This window comes from Erythrolamprus reginae, chromosome 6 (genome assembly GCF_031021105.1).
Source record: "Erythrolamprus reginae isolate rEryReg1 chromosome 6, rEryReg1.hap1, whole genome shotgun sequence".
NCBI lineage: Eukaryota > Metazoa > Chordata > Lepidosauria > Squamata > Dipsadidae > Erythrolamprus > Erythrolamprus reginae.
In genome coordinates, this window is record NC_091955.1 from 52,016,557 (window position 1) to 52,042,778 (window position 26,222).

Genomic DNA, 26,222 nt, shown 5'->3' on the forward strand with positions numbered 1-26,222 from the left:
TATTAATTGATAGTAAATAAATTCACTGTAATTCAGGTAATTTCATTACTTGAAAATGTGAATATAATGAAGTCAACTCGAGTTTTTATCCTGCCCTTACTGCTGATGTAGCATTCAAATATAAAATGTAAAAAAAGTATCCCTGCTTTATATAACTCTTCTGTAGGTAGGAAACAATACTGTACATAACTGCATCTATTGCTATATGTTTATATTTCTTAGTAGGAAAGTAATGTTGAAAATAATTCTATTTAATGTAGGTTTCGAACGTTATTTGTAGCTGGTGAACGCTGTGATGTGGATACATTAGAATGGTGCAAAAAAATTTTCAAGGTACCTGTTTTGGATCATTGGTGGCAAACTGGTGAGTTGATTATACCTGTCTGAAAACAAATCCACATAAACAGTTTTACCTCTTTTCTGATTGAAGTTTGTATTTCAGATTAGTTCACATGTACGGCACCATAAATAAGTTTGTATTTTTTTTATTAATTTGGATTCCTTTTTATAACTACTATACTCTCTTCCCACTTTATTTTGTTTTTTTTTTACTATATCTGTAACCATTTGTTGTTTTGAGCTATTGTGTTTGTGTAAGAATCATGAATTAACTGAATACTATTGTCTGGGGAAAACAAAAGACTGGTATGCACTTATCTATTAGAAAAAACTCCAGCCATGTGTTTACTAATGATTTATCTATCTTCACTGGGTAGAATATTGATTTAATAGTAATGAACAGAAGCTTTATGTTGTCACGTTGATGACTGGGCAATGCTAGAATATGTTGTAACTCACCACTGAGAAATGACTACTGAGAGTCTTTTGTAAGATTGGCTTCATGGAGATGTTGCTGAAACAATAAACAAACAAGCTGGATGAAGCTGAGTAGCAGCTGAAGTGCCAGTTATTTCTGTAATGGGCTGGGTTAAGTCCCTCTTCTCCATCCGGTTATTCTCAGCTTATAAAATAATGTTGGAACTGGTTCAAAACTGTTGCTCCAGGTAGAGATACCCAGGCCATTCCAGACTCAAGGCTGTCCAATCTTTGTTTGAAAACGTCCAATGATGGACCACCTATGATTTCAGGAAACAGGCTGTGCCACTGTTTAATAACTGTCGTGATCAAGAAATTCATCCTGGTTTTAAGTTTAAATCTTTCTAAAGCTTTCACCCCTAGGTATTATATTCTCTATATTTCCTCAATATATTAAAGTTCTTCCTTCCCTTCAGTTAAGTCCAAACTTTCTTACTGCTGTGCCCATTATTATTGATCACTGTAACTAATTTTATAGCATTCCCCAATGTACTATTAGCAGACAGAGGACAGTTCAAATGCTATTTATTAAAGCTCAAATATCTGAAGGAGCTGCAGCTGACATTGAGATGTGAACAAGAATATATAACAAATGGCAGAACTGGAGATTTTTTTTTTTCATAGAGCCTAGGATAGTGATGGCAAACCTTTTTTTCCTTGGGTGCCGAAAGTGTGTGTGCGTGCGCACTCTCGCATGTCACCACACCCATAATGAAATGCCTCTCCGTATGTCCTGCCCCCTGCGCATGCACACGCAACCCAGTGCGCATGTACACCTCTCCCGGGTTTGGCCTCATATCCCAAAACAGCGGTGGGAGGGGGGGAAAGCCTCTTTCCTCAACCGGAGCTGTGTGTGGAGGAAGGAAAGCCTCTTTTCCCCAAATGGAGTGGGGAGAAGGGAAAAGCTTCCTTCCTCAAATGGAGCTGTGAATGGGGAAAAGCCTTGCATGCTGAAACAACACTGGGGTGGAATCTCCAGAGATCTGGGAAGGCATGGGCTGCAGAAAATGAGGAGAAAGCATGCAAGTGTCTGACCTGAAAATCAGCTGGCTGATGGGAGACACTCACACATGTACAGTGAAGTTGAGCTGGTCAACAGCTCGCATGCCTGCAGAGAGGGCTCCGTGTGCCACATGTGCCATAGGTTCACCATCACGGGCCTAGGGCATGAGAGGCAGATTTTTATGTAATCTTACTGTGGAGGATTAAGTGAGATTATACATGATTAGAGATGTTTAAGAATTTGAACTAATTGAGATTAATTAGTATAAATTCTTAAATGCAGCAGATAGTGGGGAATAACCAAGTCAAAGTGATGTTCAGGTTGGGAGTCTAAAAATTGAATAAAACTGAATTAAAATAAAGACAAAAGATACATACATACCTTACTATCATCATGCAGAAGAAATAAAATACATTTAGTTAACATCTGGTTAGTACACCAAATTGAATCCCACTTTAAAAATAAAAGTGATGAAAAGGTTTTGCTAAATATAGAATTAAAGAACGAATTATGGAAATAATAGGATTGGGTGGTTTTCATTTCTCAATTGCCCAAAGAAGATGGCATTTATTCAGTGAGAGAGCACAGACTGTTTTGAAAACAGTACTACTAATGTCATCATTTTCCTTCCTTTCTTCTGAAATTTTTAATACTGTAATGCTAATACAAATCTTATCTGGGAATTATCATTCACTTGAACCAGCTTTTCAAAATGTGATCAAAATTAGAAAGATACATGTTCCCACCCCACTCCAATTTCAATACCTCTGTTGGTAACCCAGCTTTATCCCTCTGAAAGTATACCCACATGCATTTTCTCTCATTTCTTCTAATTTTGGAACGGCATATGTATTACATCTCACTTTCTTCTGAAGTTCTATGTGTTAAGCATGAATCCAGGGTTTCTCTTCAGGCTCCTTCCTTGCCTTGCACAGTCCCTTTCTGATTGCAGTAAAAGAAAGACTAATTTAAGTTCAGACATGGATCTAATCTCAAAGTAATTTTAAGGTGTGCTACGGGAGAGAGAGATGATGGGGAAGTTTTTCCAATCTCATTTGCATAAATGAGAGAAGTTCTGACTGCCATTAGTTTTATATGTTCTCTGAAAATGTTACAGGTTGCTGATGTCATTTCTGTTGCCTAGCAACGGCTTTTTCCCTTGTTCTGTGACTAGGGTCTTCATTAGGTAACATAGAAATTTTTACTGATGGTTTGTGAATAGGGAACTGAGAGTTAAACTCCATGAATTTCTCTTATAGAAAGAATAATCCTTTGGTAGATTTAAGACAGCCCTGATGGATCTTTTCCTGGGGAAAGAGTACAAAAGAGGTTATGAAGCACTAATCCCTGCTGTAGATGGTTTTTCCTCATATTTAAAAATAGCCGTCTGATACGTTCTGTTTTGTCTATGATGGGCTACTGACATTAAAGGAGACATAATGCTTTTTTGGAAGCAGTTACATTGTAAATGATTAACACTGACATATGAGATTCTTTTGTGTTAATCAGCTGTGTCTTGTCCATTGAACATCAGTTGTTAAGTATCTTAAAGGTGGAAATAAGTTATTTTGAGTCTATTCAAAATTGGAAAAAATAAAGATTTCATTAAAATGCTGTGATGTGCTGGTACACGAGAGTAAAAAGTACTGAGAATGGTCTTTACGTTTTTTTCTGCCACTTAGCCTTTACAAGTTACGGTATATCTATTTATCTTCTCCTTTCCAAAATACAATTGCAGTTGTGATCCTTATTGCTTTCTTCTCCCTTCTGTAGGATGGGCTATGAAATAAAAGTTTCTTTTTCAAATTGGGAAATTAAATAAGTAAAATAACAATTTCAGCTATCTGAATTTTAAGAGGTAAATAATTCAATGATGCCAGTGGTATGAAAAGCAAGACAAAATATCTTGTTTGCCATTATTCCTATGGGTTCAGATTGTCCAGCTTAATTAATAGAAATATGGTTCTTCAATGTTCTTCAATGTTTTTCTAGATTAGCTACCGTTAACAATAGAGTCTGTAATTTAGCCAACAGATATTCCTTTGGCTTGACTTTATTCTGCTCCTTTTTATGTATTTCATTTAGTCCATGGATCTACTGGATATTAGCTTCCAAGAATACCGCTGGATTTTTTGAGGGGGAAAGAGCATATGACTCATTGCTGGCCCTAACTCATGAAATTGCACAAATGTGCAAGTATTATGATATGTGGAGATGGGCACTTGCTTTCCTACTGGGAATTATTTTAACATGGGATGAAGTTTGGTTGTTTTTAATCATTAGAACTTAAGAAGAGCCATGCTGAATTGGGCCAAAGCTCATTGAGTACAGCATTCTGGGTCACACAGTGGCCCACCAATTGTACATGGGGATCCTGAGCAGAAAGAGAAGGCAAAACCCTCCCTTTCCCTTGACTCTCAATAAATCATTGACACAAACTCACTCTCTCTCAGAGAGAGGGACAGAGAGAGAAGGAGAGAGAGAGTCTGAAATTTGTGTCCATGTGGCAATTAAATGTGTTACTTTTTATATATATATTATCTTTAAAAAGCATTTTCTCTGTCCAGAACATCATGTCCTTTTTACAAGAAATCTTCACATATGCATTAGCTATAAGATGCTTAAAGATATGTGTTAATATTTTGGCTGGTGGTCAGTCCAATAAATTATTTAAGATTCGGTAGGTTTAAACCCGATCGAAATGGCCAAAGAGGATTTGGTTGAATAAATAGAAGAAAGTCAATGTAACAATCTTCATCCCTTCAATATGCCAGGAACTCCAGGAATGGCAATGACAGATCCTTTGGAACTGACAGTCGTGCAGGACCTTCCTGGGTCTTTGGATCCTTGTCAGAGTTCAAACTCTTCACAGGCTTTTGCCACCTTTCAATAACTTTCTTAAGAGATGGGAAATATAAACAATAAAATCTGGTCGATGGCTTGGCAGCCCCTTTTAATCAGGGACTTGATCATAACTAGTTGAATCTTTGCCAAGAATATTTTAAAGGAAAAGCAGATGCTTGGCCAATAGCACTTTTAATCTGCCTGATTATGAGTTTCCTAATTACATACTGTATCTTGTTAATGCCCTGAAAACCTTGCTGACTGACCTTTTGAAAGCATTGTTCTTAGTTATTGTCCCCTCTTATATTGGCACATGTCTACAGGATTAGATTAGGGAGCTGGTATTGTCCTCTTTAACACAATAATTACAAATAATGGTAAAAATAATGGGTAAACAAGATTGATTAACAAGAATGGAATTGACAAAAAATGCTGAATAACTTCTGAATTCATGTATGACAGAATTTATAACTCAAAGCCAAGTTTTATACAAAGTTGTTGGCTGGCCAAATAACCCTTTCCGCATAAGTGTATCTTATATGTTCAAGGGGAAAAACTTGTCCAGAATACTAACTGTTCATCAATCCTCTATGGGGTTAGAAGCTGTCTACTTGGAAGAATAGAAGTATATAAATAAAAAGATACATTATTAATCATTATAGTTTAAAAAAATGATTCAATCTGATTATTTTTTGTGCCGGTCTTCTGTTGTGCTTTGTTAAAGTTTGATAATATATGAAAAATATGCAAATGAGCCAAAGTTCAAAGTACAGATGGGGGTGAGTTACCATCGGTATGCTGACGATACTCAGCTATACATCTCCACCCCGTGTCCACTCAGTGAGGCAGTGGAAGTAATGTGCCGGTGCCTGGAGGCTGTTAGGGTTTGGATGGGTGTTAACAGACTCAGACTGAACCCCGACAAGATGGAGTGGCTGTGGGTTCTACTTCCCAAGGACACTTCCATCTGTCCATCCATCACTCTGGGGGAGGAACTTTTGACTCCCTCAGAGAGGGTCCACAACTTGGACGTCCTCCTCAATCTGCAGCTGACTTTGGAACATCATCTTTTGGCTGTGGCAAGGGGGGCATTTGCCCAGATTCACCTGGTGCACCAGCTGCGGCCCTATTTGGACAGGGAGTCTCTACTCACAGTCACTCATGCCCTTATCATCTTGAGATTCAACTACTGCAATGCTCTCTATATGGGGCTGCTTTTGAAGAGTGCTTGTGCTAATCATGCAAAATGCAGCCACGTGAGTGGTCATGGGCCTTCCTAGGTATGCCCATGTCTCTCTAGCAATCCGTGGGCTGCATTGGCCTGATTAGCACAAGCAGATTATTATTATTATTACTATTATTATTATTATTATTATTATTATTATTATTATTATTATTATTATTATTATTATATCGGACCAGACTACTTGTGGGACTGCCTTCTGCCGCATGAGTCCCAGCGACCAGTTAGGTCCCACAGAGTCGGCCTTCTCCAGGTCCCATCAACTAGACAATGTCATTTGGTGGGACCTAGGGGAAGAGCCTTCTCTCTGTGGGCTGCGTCCCTCTGGAATCAGCTCCCCCCAGAGATTTGCACTGCTCCCACCTTCCTCGCCTTCCGCAAGAGTCTGAAGACTCATTTATGACACCAGGCTTGGGACTATCAGCCTTTGCCCCCTGGCCGACTAATGCAATGTATGTTTGTTTTTGAATGGAAATGATTGACTTTTTAATGTAACTGGAGTTTTTAGATTGGTCTAAATTAATTGGATTAGGATATTGTATTTTTTTCCTTTTATATGTTGTAAGCCGCCCTGAGTTTTCAGAGAGGGGCGGCATATAAATTCAATAGATAGATAGATAGATAGATAGATAGATAGATAGATAGATAGATAGATAGATAGATAGATAGATAGATAGATAGATAGATAGATAGAAAAAATGCTGAGCATTCTTGCTTTGTAGTTCGTGTGCTGAAGGATGTTCTAAATCTTGATTTATCTCCTCAGCTGCAGTTGAATAGAATGGTTTTCATTATGCTTTATTCCCCCTGCCCTCCGAAGCTGAGGACTAACCTGGATCTGTTTGCTTCTAATTAGATTCTATCTACCGTATTTTTTGGTTTACCGTCAGTACCACCCACCCAAAAGTGGGTGGAAATGTCTGTGTGTCTTATAGAATGAATGTTGCCAATGCCCTACCCACCAGCTGGCCCCCACTCTTTGGCCTCTGCCTCCCAGCAATTTGCCTCCTTGCAGCAAACAGCCTAGTCAGTTTTAGCACAGCCTGATTTAACAGGAGCAGCTAATTGGCGATTGGATTGGCCTCCCAGAATACCATCAATCAACTGTTCCAGGCTGTGGGGATCATTACTGTCCATTGCTGCCCATTGCCACTGCTGCCTTTTGTCGCCTCTTTGTGCCCCATTTTATGCCTTCATGTGCCTCATTTTCAGTCTCTGCGCATCCTGCTTTTGGCCTGTTCGAGGTGGCAGGGATCAGGCTGTGCTGAAGCTGACCCAGCTGTTTGCTGCAAGGAGGCAAATTGCTGGGAGGCAGAGGCAGATTTTTGTTTCTTGCTTTCCTCCCCAAAAGCTAGGTGCATTTTATAGTCTGGAGCATTTTATAATCTGAAAAATGTGGTATTTATAAACTTAACTTATGGCTTGCTTTCTGTTTTTTTGCCCTACCCCTAGACAGCTGGCTTAAAATGTTTTTCTGCAGGCTAAATAAGGAATTATCAATTTAAATATGCTCTTTCTATACTTTTGCTCTTTGCTTTGGTAACAAAGTTACCAAATTTATATAGACTTTTGTAAAATTGATTCAATGATACACAACAAACTATTTTCTAAAACTAAAATCTTATGGCATTTCTGGTTCCCTTCATATGTGGATAGTTGTGTTCCTATCAAACAGGCAACAAGTAGTCAAAATAGGAATGCCCTATGAAACCCTGCACCTGTTAACAGCAGTGTCGCCCAAGGTTGCATTCTAGGACCCACACTCTTTATACTTTACATAAATTACCTTTGCAATCATATTATAAGCAACTGCGTTCTCTTCGCTGATGATGTAAAACTATTCAATACCACTGACACTGCCCTACAAAAAGACCTTGGCTATGTGTCAGAATGGTCAAACGATTGGCAACTGCAAATCTCATCCAACTAATGCTCTGTCTAACACATTGGCAAAAAAATAATAATCAGAAAACAAAATACAAGTTGGGTGGATACAATCTTGTAGACCACCCTTACTCTGTCAAAAACCTTGAATACTCATCTCAAATGATCTCAGTGCCAGATCTCACTGTAACAGCATTGCCCAAAAGGCATTATGAGTTGTTAAACTAAATTTGTGTAGGTTCTTCTCTGTAATATTAAACTGCAAACATACAAAACTTTTGCTAGACCAATTCCTGAATACAACTTATCTGTCTGGAACCAACACTGCATATTAGACATTAATACAAACAAATGAATCCAGAGATATTTCACAAGAAGAGTCCTCCACTCCTGTTCGCAATAGAATACCTTATGCTACCAGACTTGAAATTTTGGGATTAGACAACTTAGAACTTTGCTGTTTTTGATCCGACCTAAGTGTAGTATATAAAATTATCTGCTTCAATGTCCTACTTGTCAATGAATACTTCAGCTTCAACCACAACAATACACAAGCACACAATAGATACAAACTTATGGTAAACTGCTCCAAACTTGATTGCACAAAATGCAATTTCAGTAACAGAGTTGTCAATGCCTGGAATGCACTACCTGACTCTGGTTTCTTTCCCAACCCCCCAAACCTTAGATTGTCTAGTGTCTACCTCAGTCTATTCCTAGGAGGTCTTTAAGGGGCGTGCATAAGCGCATGAGTGTGCCTATCGCTCCTGTCCTAATATTCCCTTTTATTCATATCCATTTCATGTATTCATAATCATGTTTATACTTATATCTGTTATTTAATACATGCTTGATGAAATAAATAAACAAGGTCAGTGGATAATTCTGGCAAAAAATCCCATTAGTCATTGCCACTAACATGGGCTGATGGTAAAAGAGAGGCAAGTTTTGACAGCTGGAGTAGTGAGTTTAGCTATGCAGTAAAACTTTTAGTTTGCTTTAAAGAGGTACAGGTCTATTTTCTTTGGTGCTCTTAATGCTGCTGTTATTAGTGTAGGTAGAAGAGAGCTCTCAAAGTATTTAGACAGCTCTTGTCCTACTTTTCTAGCAATAGAAAACCAGGATTTCTGGAGGAAGCACTAAGAATGTTCAAACTATTATTTTCTCTAGTTCTGTCGGTATTTCTTTTCCATTGGATATTATGTCAGTGCAATAGGAGAAAACAGAAAGGCCATGTAGAAAAGTTAGTTATGATCTTAAACAGGTTCGCCTGCTGCAATCAAAACCAACTGGTAGAACAGGTCACACTCCATTCACTGACATCACACATCATGGAAATAGCAAGGTTTGTTTTAGGAGATGAAAAACATTACTTCTCTACCAGATTAGAAAAACTTGCCAGATGGCTCTGCAATACTCATAGGCTATGCTGACATATCTTGCAAGGATAGTAAAAATTATGAAATTGTGTTAATGTGCCTCTGTTCCTGTCTTCAGGAAGTTAAAAAAAAGGTAAAGGAGTCCCTGTGCTCATTCTGTTTAAAGGCTGTTGAGCCAGTGGTATCTGAAGACGTTTCTGCAGTCATGTGACCAGCATGACATCGTGGAGAACTGTTATCTTCCCACCAAGTAGTACCAGTTTATCTATTCAGTTTTGCATGCTTTCGAATTGCTAGGTACACAGGAGCTGGGGCAAGAACAGGAGCTCACCTGGTTGCGTTGTATTCAGGTGTAGAACCTGGTCTGCCTGCTTTCCAGCCAATAAGCCCAAAGTCTTACCTGCTGAGCCACTGCACCACCTACTGAAGTGGAATCAATTTTATTTGAAGCAGTATCTTAAAAACTGCATTGTTTCTGCTCGGATGTAACTGATAGCACATATGAACTGAGTTTATTTATCTGATTTTATTAATTTTATAGATAACTCAAGGGGTGAATATAACTTATTTATTTATTTTATTTTTATTTATTTATTTTGTCAAGTATGTATTGGCAGTATACAAAGACATAACAATATTTATATACATGATACTAGTAAGAGAGAAACATTAGAACTGGATGCTAGGCACGCTGGTGTATTTATGCATGCCCCTTACTGACCTCTTAGGAATTGGGTGAGGTCAACAGTGGATACCCTAAGGGTAAATTTTTGGGGATTAGGGGATGATACTACAGAGTCAGGTAGTGAGTTCCATACTACAGAGTCAGGTATGTATGTATGTATGTATGTATGTATGTATGTATGTATGTATGTAATTAATTAATTAATTAATTAATTAATTAATTAATTAATTAATTAGATTTGTATGCCGCCCCTCTCCGTAGACTCCATGCATTAGCTATTTGGTTGCTAAAGTCGTATTTCCTGCAGTCAAGTGCATAAGTGCACTCTTCTCCTATTTTCCCCACAACAACCCAGTGAAGTGAGTTGTGATAAGAGAGAGAGACTGGACCAAAGTCATGCTCATTTTTGGTTTTGGATACATTGTTCAAAGCATTTAGGTAAAAGATGAGACACGCTTTCTGTTTGAAGATCATGTTTGTTCACTATATAGTGACAGATGAAGCCATAGTGGGCATGAATCTCAGCAAATTTCCCCCATTTTTTTCTTTTTTCTTTCTCCTTGTGATGTTTCTATTTCCACTCTGATTTTGTAAACAGTTTTTCTTTAATAGAAATTTCACTTAATCAGAATTTCTCACCATTGTTTTTATGTATTAAAGTAGCAGATCTTAGGATGGCATTGAAATCATGCTATTTCTCATTAGAAAAAATAAGTTCATAAGGAAGCCTAAGGAAACAAAGTGTTTCTGAAACTGAAGCACTGTCTACTTAAATTGATTTTTGCCTATGATGGCCATACTCTTTATTTCTGCTTCGCCCGTCTCCTTTTCATTAGAGTTCTATTTTTTATTATTTTTATCTGGTTTTAAATCTATTTTTATCCACCTAGATGACTTTTTGCCTATATAAATTCAATACCTTCCTCCCTTTTTAAGATACTTTCAGATATATTTTTTATTTTATTTGCCTGATGGAAAAAATGTCCTGACTCATAGAACCAGACATTTCACTTTGAGCCACTCTACATCAGGAGTCTGAACAGAGCTAGTAACTCCAAATCACCAGACTGTCTACTGCTCTCCCTCAACTGGAGAAGTCTATAAATCAACTGATAAATCAATAAGAATAGAATAGAATAGAACAGAATAACAGAACAGAACAGAGCTGAAAGGACCTTGGAGGTCTTTTAGTCCAGCCCCCTAATCAAGCAAGAGAACCTATACCAATGATGGTGAACCTTTTTTGGTTCGCGTGCCAAAAGGAGTATGTGTGGTTGGGCTACCATGTGTGCAAGTGTCCACACCCCTTCCTTCCCCCTATGCATGCGCACCCTCCTGTGCTGACCCCCACGCATGCACACAGGCCCTATTGAAGGCTGGTAGGTGAAAAAAAATGAAAAAGGGAAAAAGCACTTCTGGTTTGCCCATTGTTTTTTGCACTCTGGGGCTTCAGCAAGATTCCCTGAATTCTCTGGAGTGCAGAAAAACAGCACAATGGCAAACTGGAAATTTTTTTTAAAAAAATTGTCCATTGGGGGATTTTTTTTTTTGCCTCCAGGAGTTCAGGGAAGCTTCCCTGAAGCATCTGGAGGATGAAATGGCCTTTCCCAAGGCTGAAAATCAGCTGGCCAGCTTGCACACGCGTGCTAGACTGAACAAGGCAGAATCTTGTGTGGCCTCCAATATGGCGCTGTGTACCACCTGTGGAATGTGTACCATAGGTTAACCATCATGGACCTATACCATCTCAGACAAGTGACTGTCCAGTTTCTTCTTAAAATCCTCCAGCAATGGAGCACATTGATGAAGATTAATGATTTAATCTCTTTTTTAAATGTCCTCTTCAAACAGACTTGCTGGACAATCAATGTTTTTAGAAGATTGATACCGGTTTCCTAGTATATTTGAATAAAAAAGGCATTAAGGAAAAATGCTTCTAAAGGTTTTCCCAAAAAGTATTGCAAATACAGGTGGAGGAATCCCTTGAAATTACCTTTGCACCTCAATAAAATGGAATAAATGCAAATTGGATTTCTATTATTAGTTCCATTAAAAAGCCACTATTTCTTTGAGTTTGTTGCTACTTATTTTACTTTTTCAAGTACATTTATTAGACAGTGGCTTCCCCCTTCAAGGGAAATTTGTAATATGTTTAATTTTTCTACAATTCCATACGTTAATTAGACTGAGAAATTATTTGGCATCCTTTCAAATTTATTCTAATTGGGTCTTCAGAGATATGATTATTTGGCCTATATTGCCTTCCTACAAATTTGGGATCACTGCCAAAATAAAACCCAGACCTAATATGTAGCATGACTCTAATAAGCCATAAAGTTGATAATCTTTCCTGGTATCTACTCATTCATCTTTCTGTTAAACCTAGTTCAGTACCAATAACCTAATTTCTTTAGGGTACTGGACCAGAAATTTTTGTGTTTAATTGACTTGGTGACTCCCTTCTCCCCCATCCTGTGGTTATCCAGTCCCTTTTCCAATTTACTCCCAGTGCCCAATCACAAAACCTCCCTTTCAATTTCTCAAATGAAAAATGGTAAAGTTCCAGGTGAAGATTCTGATCAGAGGGCTTTGTTAGTTTCTCTGGTTATTCATATTAACTATTCCTTGTCATTTACCTTAAATACTGTACTGAATTAATTCTGTTACTGTTCCAACACAGAGGAAAATTGATAGGCAAAATACTGATAATACTGCTATGTTGGGATTAGAAGTTAAGTATAGTTTTCATAGGATGAAGTTTTCATAGAAGCAAGGATTGATAGAGTTGCCAAAAAAAGGGGAAAGTATTGAAACACCTGAGATGATATGTTAAAAGCAGAGAGAAATGGCAGAGATAAGTGACAATAATGAGATAGGAGGTAATGACAAAAACTGAGGGACACATTGATGATAAGCATGTGCATCATAAAGAAAGATCCAAGTTCACCATTCAGGCTGAAACTTTAAATGGTGGCTGCCATCAGTGTTGAAAATACTAGACTGATTTGATACTATAAAAGACAGATGTCTGCCATTTATCCCCTTTTCATCATGAGGTGCCTTTTTCAAGACTATCTCTTATTTCTTTAACAGTTTTAGTGCTACTAATTAATGCTCTGTCCTTTGCAATTGTGGAGATTGAAAGTATTTTTTATCATATTTTCTTATGTACGTAGTCTCCTTATTGTGATGGTCTCAATATATCCCTTACTATAGAAGATTTCAATAAGACAGGTTGCAAACATATGTACATTTATATGGAAGTAAGTCCTATATGTTTTAGAGGGTTCACCTATGTTTAGGCATGAATAGAATTGTTATTTAGCATTAATTGTACTACTAGGAATATAGTGCTACAGATAGTACAGAAAGCGATTGGACTGGAATTCCTGTTGCTAAGTGATATGGTTGTAAAGTATGAAGTCATGTGACTGCATTGCTTACCAATGGCAATCCTGTCAGTTTCCAATGCCAATGAGGATTGCAGAGGTCATGAAACAAGCAGTCCACACAACCACAATATGGGAAGGGGTACTAAAACTGCATTCCAGACAAGCAGGCTAGTGGGTTAGAGTAGACAAGTAAACAGGTGTTGTGGGCTGATACTACATTCAGGCAGGTTCGGGGTGCCATGAATGGGTGTTATGGAAGATGGGCAGGTGTTGCAGAGTGAAGATGGGTGGGCTCTATAGAGTAAGAGATCCCCACGGTGCCCTGTGGTTTCTCATGAGGAAAAGTGATAGGAGCAAGAACAGCTTACAGGAGCAATTTGTGACATTCTGCTGGCTTCCCCATTGACATTGCTTGTGGGAGGGATAGGTTGCAAGTATAATTACATGATCTACTGCCTCTGATATAGGATCCAAAACCATCATAATTGGGAGCTGTTGCCAAGCATGATTTGCATTATTTTGGGGACTCTGTGCTAGCTTCACCTCATTATAAGCCCCCCCTCATTTGATGCCATCATATCATTGAATGAGCGGTAATAAAATAAGGACTACCTGTATGTGATGAAAACATCCTTAAAATTCAAGTTAACTTGATAACAGGGTTTGCATGCTTTCTGTACTGATTGTAACATTAGAAATGTCATATAAAGGGGCTGGACAGAATGTTATTTAGTTCATTTTATACTCAGATACACTCAGTTAAGTAGGTTAGATTCAGCGATAATAACTGGCTCCACATCACCTAATGAGCTCAGTGCTCTGTTAAGGACTTCTCTCAGAGTTTTTGAAGTGCCAGTTCAAGAGTGCTTATTAAGTTAACTTAGGTCAGTGCTTCCCAAACCTGAGAAAATTACCCAAGATTGGCAAAAGTGGTTTTTCTTTGGGTAAAGGAGAGATGAATCGATTACCCAATCACAAAAGGGCCATTTAAAGAAGAATTTTTCTGATAAGCAGTAAAAAGGACTTATAAGCAATTTTGGGTAAATGGGGAAAAATGTCTTGGGCTATTTAAATTCTAAAAAATTCTAAAAGAAAATTGTTTTCAGTGTGAACCTCAAAGTCAATTAATTTACACATAACTTTCTAATTATAATATTACAAAATTCTTTAAAAACATTTTTCTTTTTTTATTACAGAAACAGGCTCTCCAATAACAGCTTCTTGCATTGGTTTAGGAAACTCACTAACTCCTCCTCCAGGACAGACAGGAAAGTTGGTACCAGGATACAATGGTAAAGTTTCTGTTAAAATACTGTGTGTGAGAATTGTGTGTGTGTGTTTGAGAGAGAGAGAGAAAGAGAGAGAGAGAAGGAGAAAGAGAAAATGAAATATTTTTAATGATTATGTTCCTGACAAAAAGGAACAGGTAAATAATCTTTAAGTGATGACCCAACTTCAATCTTTTAAAAAACTACTTCAAAATTCCTGTTATCTTTAGGACAAAAGAAACCTTGTGTAATATTTCTTTATGTAATATACAGTGATCCCTCGAGTATCGCGAGGGTTACGTTCCAAGACCCCTCGCGATACTCGATTTTTCGCGATATAGTGGTGCGGAAGTAAAAACACCATCTGCGCATGCGCGCCCTTTTTCCATGGCCGCGCATGCGCAGATGGTGGAGTTTGCGTGGGCGGTGGGGAAGACCCAGGAAAGGTTTCTTCGGCCGCCCAGCAGCTGATCTGCTCGGCAGCGCGGCAGCAGCGAGGAGCCGAAGATCGGGGTTTCCCCGCCGCCCACGCAAAGGGGAAACCCCGATCTTCGGCTCCTCGCTGCCGCCGCGCTGCCAAGCAGATCAGCTGCTGGGCGGCCGAAGAAACCTTCCCTGGGTCTTCCCCGCCGCCCACGCAAAGGGGAAACCCCGATCTTCGGCTCCTCGCTGCTGCCCGCCCGCCGCTCGCCCGCCCGCCCGCCGCTCGAGAGCAAGAGGGGGAGAGATAGAGAAAGAGAGAGAAGGAAAGAAAGAGATGAGAGAGGGAGGAAGAGAGTGTGAGAGAGGAAGAAGCAAGATAGAGAAAGAGAGAGAGAGAAAGAAAGATGAGAAAGGAAGAGAGTGACGTCATCGGGTGGGAAAAACCGCGGTATAGCAAAAAAACCGTGGAGTATTTTTTAATTAATATTTTTTGAAAAATCACGATATAGCGTTTCGCGAAGATCGAGATCGCGAAAATCGAGGGATCACTGTATTTATAAAATTGTACCATGGAACAATTGTTTTCTAAAGCTGCAACTCTTAAAGTTTCAGATTTGGACACCTCTGCTTTAGAGTATCCCACCCAAGTAGGTTTTCACATGGGGCTGTCTGTTCTGTAGCACAAATACCTAGGAAAATCACTTATATTTTGAATTGTATGGGGCAGAATGAATAACAGTAAAAAAATTAACTTAGATGCCAACTGCCTTGCAGAGATTAAATTGATTGCGGGCTAGGAAATATATCTATCTGTCATAGCAAGTTAAACTATAGCTGCAGATATATCTTGAAGATCTATCTGGGAGAATGAATTCTGTAGGTTATAATGAAATCATGGCAATTGCCCTGCATTCCACGAGTCTTCCTGACATATTCTGAACAAGATACAGTGGTACCTCTACTTAAGAATGCCTCTACTTAAGAACTTTTCTAGATAAGAACCAGGTGTTCAAGATTTTTTTTGCCTTAAGAGGAGATTTTTTGCTATTTTCTACTTAAGAGTCCGAGCCTGGAAAAAATTTCCAGGAAATTTGAGAGTGGCACGAACGCCCGGCCAGTTTCCTGCCATTCCCCCTTTAATGCCAGCCATCTCAGGCTTTTCTGGGCTGCCAGAGGAGCCTTTCGGTGGCGCTTAAGGAGGTTTTGCCAGCCCAGAGCGAATGGAGCGTTTTCCATTCTCTGGGCGCTTGGACAGAGAGAGAGAGAGAAAAAGAAAGAGAGAAACCACTTCACTGTGGTGACTCCCTTGTGCTGCTTCCCACACACCCAGTACGAGGTTGCCTCCTGGAGTGTCTGGGTGCGGAAAGGCAAAAGGAGGCGCTTCGCCTCGACCAGATCAACTCGGCTTCAGCCAAACCGAGGAGTCACCACAGTGAAGGAAAGGCGCCAGCTACAAAGCGAGCGAATGAGAGAAGAGGGGAGCCCTTCAGCATGGGAAGGAAGAGGAAGCAGGTAGCAGCAGCAGCCGCTGCCTTTCGGTCAAAGGAGCTGGAGGTTCCCCCCTCTCGCTTCCCTGGGTTTCTCTCTTTGGTGCAGTGTATTGGAGGAAGCCTTGTGCTTGGTGTATGGGAGGCGCGTGCTCCTCCATGCCGCCTCAGTCCCTCTTTTTTTTTTAAGCCTTAAAGTTTTGTATTTTTTTTATTCTCTTCACCTTACCTTCTTCCTTTGGCAGTGATTGTCCTCCTCCTCCTCCTCCTCTTCCTCCTCTTCCCACCCAAATTCTGAGCTTTTATTTTTCCTAATGGGTTTGCACGCATTATTTGCTTTTACATTGATTCCTATGGGAAAAACTGCTTCTACTTACAAACATTTCTACTTAAAAATCTGGTCACGGAATGAATTAAGTTCTGAAGTAGAGGTACCATTGTACTTTATATTGTTGCATTTTATATGTATATTATATATATATTATAATATATATTACAGTATCTGCACTAATATGAAATAAATCTTAAATAGAGGAGCTTTTGAGCTTGGTATTTGCATATTCACAATGTATCAATTTGGTAACCTCCATAAATACATTTTACAATTCAGAAAATATCTATTGAACTCTATCTAGAGCAGTGTTTCCCAACCTTTTTTGAGCCGCGGCACATTATTCATATTTTCAAAATCCTGGGGAACACTGAACGGGCGACGGGGGGCGCGCGGGGGGGCTAAAGAAAAGTTTGGACAAAAAAAATATCTCTTCCTCCATTTCACTCTATTTCTCCCTCCCTCTTTCTTTCTCTTCCTTCCTTCCCTTCTTTCTCTCTCTCCCTCCCTCTTTCCTCCCTCCCTCTTTCCTTTCTATTTATTTTCTTTCTATCTCTCCCTCCCTCTTTCCATTGTATCTCTCCCTCCCTCTTTCCTCCCTCCCTCTTTCCTTTCTATTTTCTTTCTATCTCTCCCTCCCTCTTTCCATTGTATCTCTCCCTCCCTCTTTCCTTTCTATCTCTCCCTCCCTCTTTCCTTTCTATCTCTCCCTCCCTCTTTCCTTTCTATCTATTTTCTTTCTATCTCTCCCTTCCTCTTTCCTTTCTATCCTTCTCTCCGTCCCTCAGCGGCGGCAAAGAAGAAGGAAGGAAGGCTGCCGAGGGCACCGAGGACAAGAGCGCTCGCTCGCTCCCTCGCCCTCTGACTTCCCTCCCTCGCTGTTGAAGGGACGAGCGCGGGCACGAGTGCGCGCGCAGGCCCATTGCAAGAAGTTTTTGTTTGTTTGTTTTTTCCTTCCCCCGGCTCACGGGAGAGAGAGAGAGAGAAAGAAAGAAAGAGTGCAGCCAGGGAAAGCGGCCTCGAGCCGAGTGCAAACTGCAGGATGCGGCAAAGGACTCCTTGCCAACCAAAAAGGGGGTGAGGGTGGTGAAGGCAAAACCTGGGAGGCGGGGAAGGGAAGAGCGGGAGACCCCCAGACAGAACGGCTGAGGGGAAGGAAAGACGGAAGGAGGGAGGGATTGAGAAGCGAAGCCAGGGAGGGCTGAGAGAAAAGGGGAGCGGCGTGTGCGAGAGGGGGGGGGTCATTCCCAAAACGGACGGAGAAAGCCCTCTCTCGCAGCGAAAGCGCTCCCAGCCAGGGGGCTGCGAGAGAGGGCATTCTCCGTCCGTTTCGGGAAAGCCCGCCCCGGCACCCGCAGTGCCCTGCCCAGCTGGAGCTTCCCTAGGAGCTCCGCGGCACACCTGGCTGTGTCTCGCGGCACGCGGCACACCAGTTGGGAAACGCTGATCTAGAATTCAACTACTTTATCAGGAAGACTTTTATGAACTAGGCATAAAAAGGCTATAGCTGTTTCTAATTTGAATGACAATGAAAAAAAATAGAATATGTGTAATCAAAATGAACGAAGTAACAGTTTTCATAATTTTGTGATTTAACTTTGAACAACAAGGTTAAAAATATAATTAAAGAAAGGGAATGATTTTAAAATTTATACATTTTAAAGGCAAATTCAGATAATTTTCTCATCTTTCATTATCTGCAAAATTTGAAAATGATAATAATTTTAATTCCATTTAACTTTGTGAAGTTGATTAATGTTGAAATACTTCTATTTTAATTAAAAATTAAACTATTGTCTTTGTTTTTACGAGTTGTGGTGCCTTTTTGTTTTAGTTGTGATTCTAGATGACAACAAGCAACCTGTAAAAGTGAAGACTTTAGGAAACATTGTGGTGAAGTAAGCAATTCATGACTTCCTAAACATTTACAACTGAGCAAAGTAAATAGAGATGGAGGGAAAGAGAATATATTCAAAATGGACAATTGAAGAATAATTTATATTGTTATTATGGGAGATCCAGGCCTGTTGATAGGATGTTGTAATATTGATCTGCAATGTCTGTTTGCCAAGAAAATATTTGAACGACAATCTCAATTTATGAAAAAAAAATTGAAATAGAAAAATTTGGTCCATATACTGAAATTCTGTATTCTGAAAAATATTAATTGGTACAGGTAAAGGTATCTTCTTATCAGTACATTGTCTAGACAAGCATAAAGATAGAAACAAAGAAAAGAAATAATACCTAAAATAAGAATCCATACCCCGAGTTATAAAATTAGGTTGATTTACTTGCATAACACTTCAGTGTGCAGCATTACTCTCAGATGTTTACATTATGAATCATTTTCTGTTGTTATTTTGTGTTATAATGTGGAAGGTTTTCCTGGATAAGTAATGATTTAAATTTTAATATAGACTGTATTCAAATGTCATTCTTTTCGGTGGGCATAAGGTGGAAATAAATTGTTTGTTTCTGTTACTTCTTTCCATCCAACCTTCTATATAGCATTGGAAATATACTTCTATATTTTTTGAGTACACGCTCTTTTTTGAGATGGCTATTTAACAATAAAATATGGCAGTAGTAATGTTGTGGAAAACTTGAGGAATATTGAATTCTTTAGAAAAAAATGTTTCTTTTCTCTTAGCCATTCTATAGGGGATAATTGTGTGAAATGACTAAAGATAAATACAGTGTTCCCTCGATTTTCGCGGGTTCGAACTTAGCGAATAGCCTACACCACGGTTTTCCAAAAAATATTAATTAAAAAATATTTCGTGGTTTTTTTCCTATACCACGGTTTTTCCCACCCAATGACGTCATATGTCATCGCCAAACTAATAATTTTTGCAAATAAATAACAAAAAAAAATAATTATTGTTAATAAATAATTATGTTTATAAATATCAGGATCACTAAGTGTTTTATTCAATGGTGAGTACCAGTAATAATGGTGAGTAATTGGTTGTTAAGGGAATGGGAAATGGTAATTTAGGGGTTTAAAGTGTTAAGGGAAGGCTTGTGATACTGTCCATAGCCAAAAATGGTGTATTTACTTCCGCATCTCTACTTCGCGGAAATTCGACTTTCGCGGGCGGTCTCGGAACGCATCCCCCGCGGAAATTGAGGGAACACTGTACTCTGTCTTAAGCATATTATGATTAGAGGACAAGTGCTGATAGCTGGAAGTTCTTTTGCTCAAAGGTGAGAAAAAAGTATTAAGAAGTATTTAGAGTTTAGAAGAACATATTTAACTGTTTTTGAGTTTTCTATATTAATGCATTATACAGTTTTTAAACATACAACAGGTTGCCTTTGCCACCAGGAGCCTTTTTAGGTCTTTGGAAAAATGAAGAGCTTTATAAAGAATTATATTTCCAAAAATTTCCGGTAAGAAGTGATTAAATATATAATGTATACATTATTTTAAATAATATAAAATTCTCTATATTTTTCCTTTCATTTTAAACAGTGGCTATCCTCACATCCCTTATAGTTGTAAAAATATTTCTCATTTGTCTTTTAAATCCTAAACATTTTTCTTAGCTTTATAGAACTGTTTAATTTTCAATCTTTAAACTTGCTGACTGGTTTAATTTTAGTTAAAATTTATAATCTTATATTAAAATATTTTACATGCTAAAAACCCCCCATCTGAGCTCTCTCTCTCTCACACACACACATGACATATTTGGGACAGTAAAATATTCAGTTATCCCAAATGTACCGGTATATTTTTCTTCCTCTTCTAAAACTCTTTATCCAGTGGGATCACATATAAGGCGAACAGCACTCATGGTAAATGTTTCTATGTGTTACATATGTTTATGTGGAAACTACTTTAACGATGTGTCAACCTGTCAGCCTCCATGAACAGTATCATGAATTCTAGATTGGAACTTGACAGGGATCAAATGAGATATTTCTTTGGTAATACATTGATTTAGAAGCAAAAATGTAATATTGTTGTGTTTAATATTCTGAAGCATTTTTCGTTTATCTACTTTTCTTCTTAGGGATATTATGATACTATGGATGCAGGTTATATGGATGAAGAAGGCTATCTATATGTCATGTCTCGTGTAGATGATGTGATAAATGTTGCAGGCCATAGAATTTCAGCAGGTGCAATTGAAGAGGTAAAAATAAAACAACCAGGAAAATGGTATCTCAGTTTCAAACGCAGAAGAAGAGTGGATCTGTCTTAAAATTTAGGGGCAAAGATTTTCCTAGTGAGCATCTTTCTTAGCAAAGTTTTCTCCATGAAGACTTAATCAACGAGTAGAGCAATAGGAGCAATGTTTTTATCATTACTAGGCTGCTCCTCTTACATACTCACTGAAAGCAATTACTGTACATTGTATTGTACTGTACATTTATTTCTGACAATATTCTAGATTAGGCTACTGCTTTATCCGAGACACTGAAATAAAAATAAAAGGTGGCTTCCTGAGAGCATTGATTGCAATGCAGGAAAAAGAAACAATTGTTTTAAAACAGTATAGAGAGGATGCATTGTTTAGCCTGGTGAGGATGTAGTGAAGCATATCACTAAACTGTCATTCAGTATTCTAAAAAGGCATGATTTGATTTGAATTCAAGACAAATCAAGGAAAGAAAGCATGATTTGATGCAAACTGCTTCACAATTTGATGCAGAAAAAACAATCATCCATGGAATGAGGAAGCATTAAAATTCCTGCAGTACTCCACTTAGAGACAGGCAGTAATGGATGAGAATAGCAAATCTAACATCTGTGAAGGATATTAATTTCCAAGGTTTATTGGATCTCATTGTAAATATTTCTTTAAAATATTTCTCCGCATCTTTTTATAAATGAAGCAGTAAACATGAGGCAGGCCTATACAACAGCCATCATTGAGCAGAATCTGTAGAGACTCAGTGAATTAATTTATAAATTTTTGGAGTCCAAAAATATTTAAGTTTTAAAACTATTTTAAAATGAACTCATGCCAGATGTGATAGCTCAGAAAAACTCAGTGATTTGACCCTTTGGACTAGATAGTTTTGTTGCTTCTGATCACTTGGCTTTCTAAGGTGCCAGAAAGAATGCCATATCTGGTTTGCAAGTTTGCTTGTCCTGGAAAATATCTCCTCAGCATTGTGGGTAAGTTGGACAGGGCACATTAGCAAGATGCCCTGAGCAGGACTTGGTTGCAGCTTTCATTGCAAGTTGTATGGGAAGAACAGAGCACAGAAGTCTTGTTATTCCATTAACACGAGAAAGAACTAAATTAAAGTTTGTGGCCTTGGTTAGCACATTAAAAAAGCTGAGAATTGGGCAGATCAAACTCGAACTAAGATTTGTTTGCCACCCAAAGGAGCTCTATCAGAGAATTAACCAAATAAGAAAACTGATTGCTTATATAATTCAGTCCCTTGTATTCTCTTTTGGTAGAACTGATAATGCATCATATATTTTCTACAGCAACTCCAGAAGCAATAGATCATATATAGAATTTGTGAAATGTTTTACAGATCATCCTTGACTTAGAACCATTCTTTCAGTGTAGTATTTGAACTTTAGCAATACTGAAAAAAAAGTGATTTATAACTAGTTTTCACACAGCTTTTGCAACATTCCCATGGTCACATGATTGAAATTTGGGCACTTGGAAACAGATGTACAGTAATACCTCATCTTACGAACCTAATTGGTTCCCGGGGGAGGTTCGTAAGGCGAAAAGTTCGTAAGATGAAACATTGTTTCCCATAGGAAACAATGTAAAATGAATTAATGCGTGCAACCAAAAAAAACCGCCACCGCCCAGCTGTCACCTTTTGAAACAGCCGGGCACTTCTCAGTGTTCTCCCAATGCCGAACCCGGAGGTTCGGCAAAAGTTCGGGTTCGGGTGGCCGCCGAGAAGCCCCGCCGCCCGGCTGTCACTTTTTTAAACGGCCAGGGGTCTTCTCGGCGGCCTCCCGAACACCGAACCCGGAAGTTCGGGTTTGCCTTCGGGTTCAGGAGGCCGCTGAGAAGCCCTCCGGCTGTTTCAAAAAGGGACAGCTGGGCGGCGGGGCTTCTCGGAGGCGGCGGCGGGTTCGTAAGACAGAAAAAGTTCGTAAGAAGAGGCAAAAAATTACGGAACCCCGGGTTTGTATCTTGGGTTGTTCGTATGGTGAGGGGTTCGTATCACGAGGTACCACTGTATTTATGACAGTTACCTGTCCTAGGGTCATGGTGAGCACCATTTCCCAGCTGGCTTCTAATAAGCAGTCAATGGGGAAAAGCCAGGTTCACTTAACGACCACATGATTCTCAACAACTGTGCAAAATATTTCCTAAAATGGGGCAAAACTCACTTAACAGCTGCTTTGCTTAGCAACTGAAATTTTGGGCGCAATTGTGCTCGTAAGTTGAGGACTACATGTACAAGGCTACACAGTGCTTTCATCTATGCATTTTGATTTAATGTATTATCGCAGGTCTAAGTTTTAATTTGTGAATCTGATTTCTTAGTGATTTGATCAAAGAAATATTGTGATATTTCTTTGCACCCATTTCACTGAAAGTAGATCGGCTTCTTCCCTACACAATTGCTTGATTATTATTATTTTTTAATAATTTATTATTAGATTTGTATTGTTGTGAGCCGCCCCGAGTCTTCGGAGAGGGGCGGCATACAAATCTAATAAATTATTGTTATTATTATTATTTCCCTGCTAATCTCAAATTTAGGAGTTTTAATAATCTGTTTTAGTGTTGAAGTCCAAGTGGAAATGAGCAGTGTACTCATACGTTGTGACTCCTGCACACTCCTCCTCCTCCTACATCAGAGCCAACCACCACATAAATTACCACAAATTCATTTATAATCACACACGGTTTAGTACATATTAACTCCTAATCTCAGACAAGCATGGCTGGGAAGCCAAAGATGGATCAGCAAGCATTCCCCATGATCAGATGCAATTGACCATCTTTGTTGTCTCCTTTGCATACAAACCCCTAAAAACTCGGCATCTTATTCTCCATAATCTGCTGCTGCTGGACATACTTTGTCAGATATGCAATGAGCACGCAGTCTTATTTGTCTAATATAGTATTTTTATTCTGTCCCCTCTTCAGGCTGTTCTCTCTCATATGGCTGTGGCAGACTGTGCAGTTGTTGGCCAAGAGGATCGACTAAAGGGCCATGTTCCTCTAGCATTGTGTGTCCTAAGAAATGGTGAGAACTGTTCATTTACAAAGCTGAATGGAGTTTTGAAGTTAATGATTGGTTTGAGATTGTTATCTTGATTTGGCTGTGATAGCTGGTGAGAAACAAAATTATACCCATACAAAGCAATAAAGCCACTTACAACATTTGTGCTCCTAGGAATTGATATTGAAAAGGAACAACTTTTAGAAGAAATTGTTGCACGGGTTAGAGAAGATATCGGTCCTGTGGCAGCATTTCGGAAAGCAGTATTTGTGAAACAAATACCAAAAACCCGTTCTGGCAAGATACCACGATCAGCTCTTGCTTCTCTTGTGAATGGGAAACCATATAAGGTAACTGCCAGTAATAGAATAGATAATAACATGTCATTGTTTCAGAGATATTTCCTAACCCAAATAGAGAAACAGAATGACCATGGGTATGCAAAAATTCAGTGACAGAGGGAGCACTTATTTATTTTTCATGTTCCTCACAGAGAGACTGTGGACAGAGTACAGTTAGATATTAAAAGCATAAAAATAGTACATAAAAATCTAAGAGGCAAGAAATATTAAAAATTGATTTAAAAAGGAGAATTTTCAGGACACCAACCGGCCCCATTGTTGCATGCTCAATGGTGCACCCCAAGCCATGTTTTTATTCCTTTACAGAAAGCTAAGAAAATAGGGTTCCACTTCATCCCAGGTGGAGAGTCTTACATAGGGTGGAGACAGTGACAGAGAAGGCTCTCTTCCTGGATTCCACCAGATGGAATTTTTCAAGTGATGGAATCTGCAACATACCTTCCCCGTGGGACAGTTTGATGTAATGGGATAAAGTACCATAGTTAACTTGACCTCTTGCCATGTAGGGCTTTAAAGGTTATAATCAATACCTTGAATTGGGCCTGGAATCAGATAGGCACCCAATGCAGCTTACTGAGCAGAAATGTTACTGAACCATTCTTTGGGTGGCTGAATTGCTGAAACTTCTGGATACTTTTCAAGGGTCGCATTGCAATACTGTAGTCCCAATGAGTGACCAAGAAGAGAGTTCCCTATCCAGGAGAAGGCATAACTGGTGCACAACAGAAAACTGCGCAAAAGCCCTTCTAGCCACAATTGCTACATGCTCTTTGAGCAGGAGTCGTGAGTCTTGGAAGACCTCCAGATTACACACCAGGTCTGTCATCCAAGTCCAAAGAGGAAAAACTCCCTGTGGGCTCCCTTTCCAGAGTAACTGTATCTTACTAGGGTTCAGTTGAAGACTGTTGTCCAGCCTCCAGGCACTGTGAAAGGACATTCATAGTATCACCCACTTTACAAAGGATGGAGCTGTATAACTGGGAATCATCAGCATACTGATGATACTTCATCCCATAGTGCCCAGCAATTTTATGTAGATTTTAAAAAGGCTAGAGAAAGCACCAAGCCCTATGGCACCGTGCAAAGCAGGTCACTAGAGTTGGACCTCTCATTCCTTATCAAAATATAAGAAAGAGTGAGTGAGTTGGGGTGCAGATCAGAAATGGTATGTGGGGATGCGTGACAGCTGCCTTATGGGTTGGGAAACCTGTGGGCATGTGCAAAAATGCCATATGGGCTAGGGGAGGTATTGCAGGTCAGTGGTATAAGTTGGAAAAGGTGCTGTATGTGTGTGTGTCACGTGAGAGGTGCTGTGTGGGTTGGGTTGGGCACATGGCGGGGCAGCATGGGACAAGAAGAATGCATGGGAGTTGCAGGGATGTGTGAGAATACTGTGCCAGTGGGGCACAGCATTATGAGGCTGGGAAGGGCACAAGAGCTGTCACACAGGTTAACAAAGGTGTGTGATGGGCAGTTATTGGGAAGGGGACATAGGAGTGCACAGGAGGCACTGCATGTTATTAAGGAAGGTGCACAGGAAGGTTCAAAAAAGTCTGCAGGTGTGCAAGAGGACTGGGAAGGTTGCATGGAGATTCCTTCCCCCGTTTCTTTCCCTTAGCAACAGCCAGATAAGTGGCTCCTGCTGGATGGTGGAAGGAACAAGGGATTGCAAGACTGTCTGGAAACTGTCACAGAACATTGTAAATGAAGATCATGTGACTGTAGCAGCAGTCTGGTATTGCAGTTGCAGCCAGTATAACAGAAGTTGCACAACTTCCCCAAATTTCTTTCCCTTAGAAGTCATGGATCCTTATTTTGAACATTCTGTAACTTGGCTCATCTGAAGTAACTTCAATTGTTGCCCTATGATGCATTGTATTTTCATGGGCACATACTGACATATATGTGATTTTTCACAAAAACAGAAACATT

The 26,222-nt window shown here is 39.3% G+C and overlaps 1 protein-coding gene across 4 annotated transcripts in view; it reads left to right on the forward strand.

Annotated features, from left to right (window-relative positions):
* Positions 1-26,222, forward strand: part of ACSS3 (acyl-CoA synthetase short chain family member 3) — a 67,580-nt gene that overhangs the window by 26,133 nt on the left and 15,225 nt on the right. For all 4 annotated transcript variants that reach the window (XM_070755765.1, XM_070755763.1, XM_070755767.1 and 1 more), the window contains 7 exons: positions 261-364; positions 14,443-14,538; positions 18,590-18,653; positions 20,070-20,151; positions 20,778-20,900; positions 23,853-23,952; positions 24,103-24,278. In XM_070755765.1, the coding sequence (XP_070611866.1) occupies positions 261-364; positions 14,443-14,538; positions 18,590-18,653; positions 20,070-20,151; positions 20,778-20,900; positions 23,853-23,952; positions 24,103-24,278 (745 nt within the window). The remainder of the gene's footprint in view (positions 1-260; positions 365-14,442; positions 14,539-18,589; positions 18,654-20,069; positions 20,152-20,777; positions 20,901-23,852; positions 23,953-24,102; positions 24,279-26,222) is intronic.